Consider the following 11,937-nt stretch of genomic DNA (forward strand, 5'->3'; position numbering starts at 1 on the left):
ACAGAATGAGTATTTCTTGCATAACAATCCTAGGGTTCCTTACTTCTGTGAGTGCACATGTGTTAAGGGAAGACCTATGGCTACAGGTTTCCCTGATTTATTACTGTGATAGGGTTTCATTTCTGAAATGAGTTCCCTGATGTTGGATTAAAGATGCACTATGACAAATGAACGAATGAACCTATCACCACATTAATTACATTCACAACTTTTCTCCCCAGTACGAGTTCACTTATGTATAGTAAGGGCCGATCTTAAACTGAAAGATTTCCCACATTCATTGTATTGACAGGGTTTCTCACCAGAATGAATTTTAGATGTTCAGTAAGGTGTGTACTTCAGCTGAAGGTTTTTCCACATTCCTTACAGACACAAGGTTTCTCTCCAGTGTGAGTTCTCTGGTGTTGAGTAAGATGTGCACTCCTGTTGAAGGCCTTTCCACAGTCGTTACACTCATAGTGTTTCTCTCCAGTATGAGCTCTCTGGTGTTGAATGAAGGCTGGGGTGTGGCTGAAGGCTTTTCCACATTCATTGCACTCATGGGGCTTTTCTCCTGTGTGAGTTCTTTGATGTTGAATCAATGATGTGCTGTGGCAAAATACTTTCTGACATTCCTTACACTGGTAGGATTTCTCCCCAGAATGAATTCCCTGATGCTCAATAAGATGGGTGCTCTGGCTGAAGCTTTCTCCACACTCAATACATGCATACAGTTTCTTTCCAGTATGAATTCCGTGATGTTGAGTGAGGGCTGAAATATGGCTAAAAGCTTTCCCACACTCATGGCAAGGATAGGGCTTTTCTCCCATATGAATTCTCTCATGATTTCTAAGGCAGGACCTGTGGCTGAAGGCTTTTTCACATTCATTACACTCATAAGGTTTCTCCCCAGTGTGAATTCTGTGATGTTGAGTAAGGGCTGAAATGTTGCTAAAAGCTTTCCCACATTCATGACATTCATAAGGGTTCTCTCCAGTATGCATCCTTTGATGCTGGATAAGGTTACTGTTCCGGCTGAAGGTTTTACCACATAGTTTACATTCATGTCTCTCTCTCTCTCTCACATAAATTTTCTATTTTCTCAGATTCCATGACCACTGAACTATGGCCTCACCTTTAAATTGTTCCTAGAATAAGTAAGATTTTAGATATAAATGCATCCTTACTTATATCTAATAAATTATTTTTCATTTATAAATTGCCTTTTAAAAAATCAGTTGAAGCAGACTTACGCTTTAAGCTCCTACCATTTGTATCGCCATTATGAAATCTTTATCTTTTAGAAACTCACAGTTGTTTAAAAAAGTTTGAGCTCAGATTAAATATTTCCCCCAAGTTATATTCATGGCCTTTCTCTTGAATTGAGTTTCCTTGTAATTTAGTTTTACTGGTGTTTCTCAAACTGGTTATCAAATTCCAGTTCTTCTAATGTGAAATTTTAGAAATCATCATTTGAAAATTTGCTAAATTTTTCTAGTGTCACACCATGGCACTACTTGTTTTTCAGAAGTGTTCTGTTTGGGAGTTGATTCTCTGACTTTGGCTATAGGGTCCCAAACTAAGTGGAAGACCATGTCTCTTTCCTCTGAAATACAAAAGGGGAAAAGAAAACTTGCTCATCAATTATGGAAAAAATATAATAAAAATAAACCAGTGATATGTATAAAACAAAAGGTTATACAGGGTAAGCCCTGATTTATATGTAAGTTTAAAGAAGGATCACTGTAGATAGGCACAGAAAAAGAAACAGCAGCTACTGAGATGAAATGGACAATTTACTCAAAGGTGAAGATACAACAAAGTACGTGATGGGACAAAAAGTTAGTGACACTACCTCAAATGTAAGTATTTGTAGAGCGAAGGTAAAAAATAAATGGGGAAAAGAGAAGTGGAATTGAACAATAAAACACTCTGACAACTAAAGAGCCATTCAATGCCATGTAGTGGGAGATTAAAAAAATTGAAGTTTTCTGCTATAGTAATAACGTAAATATGTGATGTTTTAGGTGAAGATGCTTGTTAATTTAATCTAAAGTGGATAATGCAAGAATAAGATTTTCAAATTCAGCAGAAAAGTATAACATAAATGATGAGGGCCCGGAATGGGAAATTACTAGTAAGAATTTAGTACAGGAGTAAATCTAAAACAAAAAAAGGAAGAAACAAAATATACTGACATTGATTATGGGCAATTCTTACAAAATGAGATTCGTGAAGATAGAGTGGTTTCTAATCAAACAGACTGGAACTAATAGTGGTATTAATGGTAGAACTACTGAAGAAGGGCCAAGAGGCTACTTAGGGAGAGCTGATTTCATTTTTCACTAGATTGACTTTAAAATGATTTAAAATGAAGTGGGACATTCAGTGGAGAGAGACTGTAGGCTGGGGAAACTTTGGGGACAAAATGGAAATGAGATATATGGACTAGACAAATATATCAGGGAATTAATGACATGCAAAGACTATTTGAGGATACCACAATAAACTAATTGAGTTTAAAAAATAAATGAGTAGAATATAAATCTTAAAAGTACATGCATTTGTGTTAGGGAGAAAGTAAAACTCAGGAAGAAGCACTTGGAAAGAGATTAGAACAGAAAAGAATCTAGTGGTGTCACACAGAGACAAAATACCCAATAGAGCAGAAAGTTTGAATACAGAAAGGACTAAAGAACAGGTTGCTATCACGAAAGAATTAATGAGTCTTTTCAAAATACTTCTAGTAAAAAAAAAGAGAGAAAATAAGAATCTAACATCAAAGACTGAAACAGAACAGGAATTAGAGCAGTGAGCTACAGGTATGAAAAGTTTGGTGCTGAGAGGAAAGAATAAAATTTAAAGAAATGAAAAATTAAATTCTTGTGCAATATGCTCTCTTTAAAGCAAAGAAAACTTTTGAATGTCTGAAATTAGAACAGGAAATGATTGAATCATGAAAAAAATCCTTAAATCAAGGTCCTAAAACAAGTGGAGAAGAATGGAATCCCGGGTACAGGCGGAGACACTAAGTGACAATGGAAAAGAGCCATCGCCTCCCCTGAGGCCACAGAAAGGTGGGAAGATGCATGAAGACCGGTAGAAGTGAGGCTGATGTCATTCTCATGAAGTGAACTCAGTTTTCTACACAGAAAAGAGGGCTCTAACCAACACTTCCAAGACCACCTCCTAGTACTGATGTTGTTAGCAACACCACCACAACACACAGAGGGACCGTTCTTTACAAGGATTTCTAGCTACTTGGTTGTTACTCTGCTATCCGACTTTTTCTGGACCAAGTATTTTGTGATATTCCTTCATTTTTTTCTGTTATCTATTTTTAATAGTACTCATTTAGTACTTTCCCCTCTTTATTGAATTTATTGGGGTGATCCTGGTTAATAAAATTATACAGGTTTCAGGTATACAATTCTATAACACATCATCTGTAGACTGTATTGTGTTTTCACCACCCCAAGGTTCTGTGAGTTATTAATATGGTTCTTCCTACTTGTAAGATAACATCCGATTTAAAAGCTGATATCCTAATCTTGGTGAAGGATATGGACTTGAGTGTTTATAATAGGTTACAGAATTGTGTCCTAAGCCATCTATAGCAATTCTGAGACATAAAAATGTTGATACTGTTAAGGTAATGCAATTATCTACCTATAATGTTTTAAAGAAAATAGCTATTGCCTGTTTAGTGAAAGAAAGGAAAGGGAAGGAAAGGGATGGGAGGGGAAGGCAAGGGAGGTGAGGGGTGGGCAGGGGAGGGGAAGGAAAGGAAAGGAATCTGTAGACAAACAAAATTTAAAATCTCTGGTCCTTAAGCTCAAAACCCAGTCGCAGATAAGCAATTGTAAATCCCATAAGCCAACACACTGTAGCATTTTAGGAAAAAGTCACTGCAGTCTGGCAATATGTACTAATTATAAAGCTATACTTGTGCAATGAGAAAAATCTGCTACAGTTCTTACCACATCTCTGTATGTTGCCTGAAAATGGTCTGATTCTTTTCATTCCTACAAGGTAAAGTCCACTGGCACAACCTTCAGTGCTATTTCCTAAAACATCAATAAATACCTACTCACTAAAGGATCATTCATGCAAACATTTTTGAAAGAAACAGAAAAGCTCTCAACTGAAAACGACGAAGTGGAGAAACTTTGAACTCAAGGTTCTAAGTTCAGCAGTGGCCAAAAGTACATTATTTGGTGCCTACTGCTGAGAATATTCAGAAGCAATACTGAAGTTTCCCTACAAATATACTGAAAATAAGAAATATCTATCTATCTGCCTATTGATATCTATAAATAGACATGGATATAGAGCTATAAAACATAAACTCAAGAAATTAGAAACTCTAAGGGTATCATAAGTGGGTAATGCATAAATGAGCATGGTTATAACCCTATTCCCTGATGGTAGCAATACACATAAAGAAAAGTGGATCGATCAAAAAATAAAGCGATGGTGCCCTGGTCATTGTGGCTCAGTTGTTTGGAGCATCATCCTGTAAACCAAAAGGCTGAGGGTACGATTCCCAGTCAGGGACATGCCTAGGTTTCCAGTTCTGTCCCAGTCAGGGCGCATACGAGAAGCAACCAATCAATGTTTCTCTCTCACATGGATGTTTCTCTCCCTCTCTCTCTCCCTCCCTTCCCCTCTCTCTAAGGTCAATGAGCATGTCCTTGGGTGAGGATAAAATTTTAAAAAGTGATGGTGTCAGGACATAGAAAAAAAGGAGCTAGAGATACAAACATTGGTAAATCTTTCCTATTTCATACATAATCTCGGAGGAAAGATACTGGGACCAAGGACTGGCTAGACCTGCTTATCTCGGTAAGCAGGGAGAGAGCTATGTGGAGCCAGAACTCCTAATAGCAATATCTAAGAGCATTACCCATTTGCATCGTACCATCAACTCCCTCTGGTATAATTTATTCTTGCCACGCAAAATTAGGGTTAAAATTTGGTTTCCCGTTTGGCTTTTTTCCCAAAGTACTCAAAGATCATAAAGGACTAAATCTCTTAACGCCATGTATAATGCACACCTACGCTTTTGTGCACATTATACATGGGATTATTATGTCCATGGCATGTAATCATTATACCCATGTATAATGTGCATCCTTATTTTTCCCTCAAAAATGTGGGCAAAAAAGTGTGCCTTATACATGGCAAAATACGGGTAACTCAGGATCAGTCAGATGGAAGAGACGCATAGGGCAAGGTATGGGGAAAAGGCACGGAGCTTCCACGCCCCCTCCAGACCTGCCACTCTTCCCAAATCTCCGTGTTTTCACCCACCTAGAAGCTCTCCAAACTCTCTCCTTTTGGATTTTTGTAGAGGCTTCATTACGTGGTCAAGACTAATTCAATCACTGGCCATTGATGATTGAACAGGACCTCCAGCCCCCCTACCCTCCCTGGAGGTCACGGGGGTGGGGCTGAAAGTCAGAGTTCCAGCCCTCTCATCACAGGGTTAGTGCTAACCACCAGTCTCCACCCTGAGGTGCAGTCCCAAGGTCACCTCATTAACATAACAAAAGACTCCTTGCTTGTTTTCTTCAACCAGAACATTCCAAGGGTGTTAGGAGCTCTGCATCATAAAAGAGAATAGAAGCCAAATAAACAGAGTGGGGCGAAAGTAGGAGTACAGTTGTTTGAGTGGAAAATAATACAATAATTAATAAATAATAACCCAGGTATAAACTGTTTCCTATAGTCACACTGTAAACCTACTTTTGCCCCACCCTGTGTATTTCTTATTGCCAACCACAGCACCACAATAGGGACAACTGGCTGTGGGCTGCATGGGAACCCTCAGCACCATCTTCGCAATTTTTCTGTAAATCTAGAACTGTTCTAATAAAAAGCCTATCAATAAAAACAAGAAGATACCTCATTATATGTCCGTTAATCTCCTATTTACCTCAACTATTGTCCTACAACTTATGTTTTCCTTTGAGCACCTTTAGCTTTGTTTTATGTTTTACTTCCTGCTGACACAATTTATACGGTTCTTTTCACATATATTTTTCATAAAGAAAGATTAGAGCATAAGCAATCTATGAGACTTGCTCAATAGGTCTAACATCTGCATAACTGGAGTCTCCAAACAGAGGGAGTGGACAGTCAGGATGCAATATTTGAAGGAATTCGGGCAGAAAATTTCCCCAACTGATGACAGACATTCAAGAAGCCCCAAACCGTAAGAAAGCTAAATACCAAGAAACTCCCACCTAGGATATCGCAGTCAAACTTCGGAAAGTCAAAGGCAGAAAACAGTCGTAAAGCAGTCTAAGAACTGGGCAAAGTCACTGCCAAACAGCAGCACTGCTGACTTCTCAACAGTTGAAGAAAACCAGAGGAAAATCCATTTTTGGATGAAAAGATGTAATACTTTAAAGATGCCAGTTCTTTCCTGTTGTGAGTTAAATGCGCCCTTGCCAAAATTTTTTTAAAAGCTGAAGTCCTATCCTCAGTACTTCAGAATGTGACCTTACATGGAAATAGGGCCACTGCAGGTATAATAAGATTATTAACTAATAACACTGGAGTGGCACCCTACTCCAATGTGACTGCTGTCCTTATAAGATGGTCATGTGGTGACCCAGAAACACGCAGGGAGGATACCGTGTGACAATGAAGGCAAAGATTAAGGTTATGCAGCCTCTGTCTAACCAAGGAATGCCAAATACTGCCAGCGTGGCCATGCCGACTCCTGGGTTTCAGACTTCTGTCCTGCAGAACTGAGTGACAATAAATTGCTGGTGTGGAAAGCCCCCCAGTTTGTGGTTCTGCATTCCAGCAGCCCTACGAAACTAATATGCCTCCCAATTAGATGTATTTGTGAACAAGAAAAAAGATAAGGATGAGGAGGGACCTCTCTACATTATATATCAAAGAATTATACATCTATGTTTATTAAAACGCAGCGGTACTGGCACAAGGACAGACAGAAAGAATTGTAAAACAATGAAGAGTCTAGAAATGGGTCCTTACTTTTATAGGGATTTAATAGATGATAAACATGGCACTTCAAACATTTGGGGAAGGATGGAAATTCAGTAAATGTGCTAGGGACAACTGACTTAGAACAAATGTGGGTACATTTATACATATATTACTGGATAGTTGTATACATGTAACCTCTACATATAAATTAAGAGCAATTTAAGAGATTTTCAAGGGATATTTAACTACATGTGATTTTTCCATCTTCAGGTGGTAACTAGAAGTCAAACCCAGCTTAAGATACAAATCTTACACCGAGCTGAAGATGCAGGCTTGAAAAGCTTTGCTCACGCACAACAATGCAGCCAGGGGCCAATGGTCAGCTCCTCCTCCTTAACGCCATCTTACCTAACCAAGTAGAGACCTGGGAAGGCAGAGCTGTAAGAGGAATGGGGCCTGGAGAAACCAGGACTGTCTTTATGGGAACCCTGCCTGACTACGTGGATGTAACCCACACCCTCCCTAAAAATAAGGTCTTGGGGAGTCTAGGGTCAGGTTCCTTCCCTGAAGAGCAAGCACAACAGGAAAGGCCGCTGGCTTTGCCGTGTGGAACTCTGACCCCGTCTGGGTGGTCTCTGCAGTGTTCAGGGACACCGCTCCGATCGGGCAATCCAGACACGGGGTTAGCTCCGGAGCGCTGGCCCTCCCAGGATGGGGACATCGAGGACACCAGTCTCCTCCACGTTCATCAGTAGAGATCACAACTACACTTGTAAAGCATTTTAAGTTTTTCAAGGTGCATTCACAAATGCTATGGCAAAGGACACAGATCAACTGCTAATCACCCACAGAAAGTAGAGAACCAATTCCACGGTTCTTTACAGAAGAGGTTTCAGAAATTTACTTACAAAACCAAACAAAAAGCTACCTCTAGAGGGGCGTTTCAAAGCAAAAAGAACTGGGACCAGGAGACCTAAATTCTAGCGCCACTGAGTTCCTAAGTTCAGTTTTTCTGCAATTTCCTACCAAAGTCTGAAGGGGCAGCCCCTCCTCTTCGAGTATCTATCTGCCCAACTGATCCCATCACAGCCAAAAGCCCAACAGCCTCAAGCTCTGTCCTTGTACTCTCCCCGCCCCCCAGCCCAGAGGAGAGCGCCCAAACCCCTGACCCCTTAAGTCTGGGATGGACAGCCAGGACTCTGACTCCCTCTAACGCTGAGACAGCCCCTAGGCCTGCATAAACGGGATGCAGGGTTCACGTTACCTCTCAGCACTCCACTCCCACGTAAACCAAACCCCACCCCCTAATCGCCGCCTTTCTTCCCCGCTCCTCCCCGCCCCCCTGCCACCTAGCCAGCCCAAGTGCTCTCCCAGGCTTCTCCAGCTCAGCCCCATCTCCCTGGATGGGGGCAGTCCCGAGCGGAGCTACTCCCCAACTCCCACTCAAGTGCAAGGGTCAGTGAAAGAACGAACTCAACAGCTCCTCAGAAAGTGGTTTGTACATCGTCTGGCAAGGTAGCCCTTCTGATTCCCAGTTAGGACACGTGTCTGGGTTAAAGGCCAAGGTCCCGCGTTGGGGGCGTGCGTGAGGCAACCGATGGATGTTCCTCTCCCTTTTCCCCTCCCTTCTCCTCTTTCTAAAAAATAAATAAATAAAGTTCTTTTTTTTTTTTTTTTAAATAAAAAGTTCACTGTCAGGGTATCCAGATCCCGCAAACCAGGAGGTGAATCTGCGCATGTGACCTCCTGGAACTACACTTCCCAGCATGCTCTGCAAGGCTGGGAGCCCTTGAGCCCGGTCAGCTGCAGGCTCCTCCAGCGCCTTTCCCTCGTGGTGAGAGATGCAAATGTATCTGACTGTTGCGGTTTAAGTGAAAAGGAGAAAGGAAAAGAAAACAATCTCTTTTGCCGTAGGCAAATACTTATCCAAAGGGATGCAAATTCTTCGTTAAAATTTTCCCGTTGCACAAAGGTAATGCCTATTCGTTATATCAGTATATCAATAGATGATTTATAAGTAATCTTTTATAAATAACAGATAAGCAAGAGGACAGGAAAAAATCCAAACTAAATGGAATTCCGTAACAAAGACAGTAACTATGGACGCCATGGGGTGTGTGTGTGTGTGTGTGTGTGTAATTCTAAAAACAAATCCGATAGTCCCATTCCTCGACATGAATAGCGCTGTGTGTGAGAGGACAGGAGATGAAATATTGAATAAGATCATACTTTGGGAATAAATATTTTTTCTAGAGCTTTTTTTTCTTTCTGTGAGTAATTTAGTTTATGTTCACTTTAACGCTGCTAAAATGGTGCTTTGATGAATCCTTGTAGATTAATTTGTGCCCTCCTCCGCAACTGTTCTTGAGAATAAAGCCCAACAAATGCATTTAATTAAAAGGGAATGTACATACCTAACTTTCATCTATACAAAGAATATATATGGGCTGCAGAAAATAGAGAATAAGGATGAGGAAGAGGAAAAATAACAAAATTAAAATCAGATTAAAAGCCCACTCTAAGGTTGGAGGCCTGGGTGGAAAAAAAGTGAAGAGATTAAGAAAAATAACAGACACAGACAACAGTGTGGTGACTGCTAGAGGAAAAAGGGGTGGGGGGGAGGTAGAAAAGGATAAAGGGGAGATCAATTGTGATGGAAGGAGACTTAACTTTGAGTGGTAAATGCAACATGCAACATGCAGATGATTATAGAGTTACACACTTGAAACCTGTATAATTTAATCAACGTCACCCCAATAAAGTCAATAAAAATAAAAATAGGTTGCTTCTATGCACATACATACAAATTATATAATCATATATGCTTAAGTATGTACTCTATGTACTTTAAAAATTAACAGAGACTCTGGCCAAGTAGCTCGGTTGGATAGAGCCTTGCCCTGAGAAGCTCAGGTCGCAGGTTTGCTCCCCAGTCAGGACGCATGCTAAAATCAACCAATGAGTGCGTACATAAATGGAACAAACAGATGATCATGTCACCGCACAGGGACTGGGACCAAGGTGGGTCTGCTGTGGCGTGGTCTGGAATGTGTGGCTTCTTGACTTCATGCAGGCAAGATTTCAAGACATGAGTTCAGATGATTTTGAGAGTACGTTTATTAAAGATGAAGACAGTGAAAGAAAGGAAGCGCTTGGGATGGAAGAAGCAAGAACACAGCAACAGGAGTGAGCCCAGGTGGGGGTTCTTTTTAACTCACTGGAGTTAAGCAAAAGGAGGGCCCTTGGAGACAGGATCAGCTGCCCTCTGCTCTCCCTGGCCGTGAGTCTCATTGGAACCCTCAGTACTTAGGAGAAAGCACAGACACAAGCCTGAGGAAGGAAGGTGGGGAGCCACGCTCAAGGGAGAGAATGTGTACTGGCATCCTTTGCCTTGAGGGTTCTTATCCGTTTTTTAAAGGCAGGAATTTTAGGTGAGATTCCCTCTTTAAAAATGACTGAGTGGAACCCGTGAAACCATATAGACCTAGGGTTTTCTTTTAGGGAAGACTTTAAATTATAAATTCAATCCCTTTCATTGTTATTGGGCTATTTTGAGTATTCTCTTCTTACCCAGTTTTGGTAACTCACATGTTTCAAGGACATTTCCAATTTAATCAAATTAGCAAATTTTTAAAGTACAGTTACTAGTAACTTTCTTTTCATTGACTGTAAAATAGTGGTGTCACCTCCTTTATTCATTAGTAATTTCTGTCTCTTCTTTATTGGGATGTGCCTATCCTAAGACTTATCAATTGTACTGATTATTTCAGCGAATCGCCTTTTGTTGTCATTGACTTTTCTCTATTGTTTGTGTTCCGGTTCCGGGATTGACAAACATTTTCTGTGAAGTGCCAGATAGTGAATATTTTAGGTTTTGTGACCACTTTCAGTCCCTGTTGCACTTTGTTTTACAATCCACTTTTTAAAAACTGATTCTAGTTTAAGAACAGTATGGAAAAAGGCAACTAGCCAGATCTGGCCTGTAGTCTGACGTGTTCTAATTCATTGATTTGTGCACTTACATTTATTACTTATATTCTCTTACTTATTTTGGGTTTTATCACTCATATCTTTCCATCTTTATAAGGTGAAAGCTTAGGTAATTGACATCGCCTCTAATAAAATAAGTTAAAACTATACAATTTTCTCTAAGTGCTACTCTAATAGCATCCCCAATACATTGACGTACTGTTTTCATTTCAATATTATCTCATTTCTCTCGGGATTCAACCCTACGTATGCTACCAAATAGGAAAGGCGTAGAAATTCCATTTTTCTCCAACTTACCAGAAAAAAATCCATGGTTGGATTCCCTCCCATCCTGCCCCCAACACACTGGCATGACATTTTGACCTGTTATATTCTAAGAATGTCTGAAACAGGATAGAGCTCAGCTGTGAAAAAAACCTGAAGTTGAAACAAGCATGACACCTAATAATTTAAGTGACCATCAGCATATTAATCTTTAAATAAACACCAGCATCTCAGTGACAGACATGATTAACATTTTGACCATGTAACCTATAAAGCAACCTAAGGCATATTTTCTACATTATTAGGTAGCTCCATTTGTTTCAACTTTTGACTCTGCCTAAAGACTTTGAAATATCTGAGTTTATGTACTGTGTACTGTGTAATGTTTCAAAGCCTGGGCAGGAGCCATGGTTTCTTGCACAATCTCTCAAATTCCACTTGTTTAAAGTGAGAACAGGCTGTGCTCACTTCAGCAGCACAGACTTAAATTGGAATGAGAGACCACCATGGCTCCTATGCAAGGGTGACATGCACATTCACGGAGTGCTGTGTACTTTTAAAAATTGAGATAGTGCTTGACCCATAGCGCTCAAGAAATATCTAACAGTAGCACTACTAAAGTAGAAAGGAGGAAGTATGAAGTACCCTTCTTAATAGAATAAAAGCAAATAGGCTAATATGTCAAATATATTAGGAGGCAATTAAAAAAATGTACAGGAACCCCCTGCCTCTTTACTGGTC

At 40.2% G+C, this 11,937-nt stretch overlaps 2 protein-coding genes across 3 annotated transcripts in view; both read right to left on the reverse strand.

Annotated features, from left to right (window-relative positions):
• Positions 1-279: 279 nt before the first annotated feature.
• On the reverse strand, positions 280-2,166 carry LOC118499771 (zinc finger protein 883-like). Its single transcript, XM_036022069.1, has one exon. The coding sequence runs from the start codon at positions 981-983 to the stop codon at positions 339-341; it is 645 nt and encodes a 214-aa protein (XP_035877962.1). The 5' UTR covers positions 984-2,166; the 3' UTR covers positions 280-338.
• A 7,877-nt stretch (positions 2,167-10,043) lies between these two features.
• The window catches only part of ZFP37 (ZFP37 zinc finger protein), a 33,139-nt gene continuing 31,245 nt past the window's right edge, over positions 10,044-11,937 (reverse strand). For both annotated transcript variants that reach the window (XM_036022060.1, XM_036022059.1), the window contains one exon: positions 10,044-10,783. In XM_036022060.1, coding sequence (XP_035877953.1) covers positions 10,704-10,783 — 80 coding nt within the window. In that variant the 3' untranslated portion in view covers positions 10,044-10,703. The remainder of the gene's footprint in view (positions 10,784-11,937) is intronic.

This window comes from Phyllostomus discolor, chromosome 3 (assembly GCF_004126475.2).
Source record: "Phyllostomus discolor isolate MPI-MPIP mPhyDis1 chromosome 3, mPhyDis1.pri.v3, whole genome shotgun sequence".
Taxonomy (NCBI): Eukaryota; Metazoa; Chordata; class Mammalia; order Chiroptera; family Phyllostomidae; genus Phyllostomus; species Phyllostomus discolor.

Coding starts and splice junctions, on each gene's coding strand:
- LOC118499771 (XM_036022069.1), bottom strand. CDS start 983: ATGCATACTGGAGAGAACCCTTATGAATGTCATGAATGTGGGAAAGCT.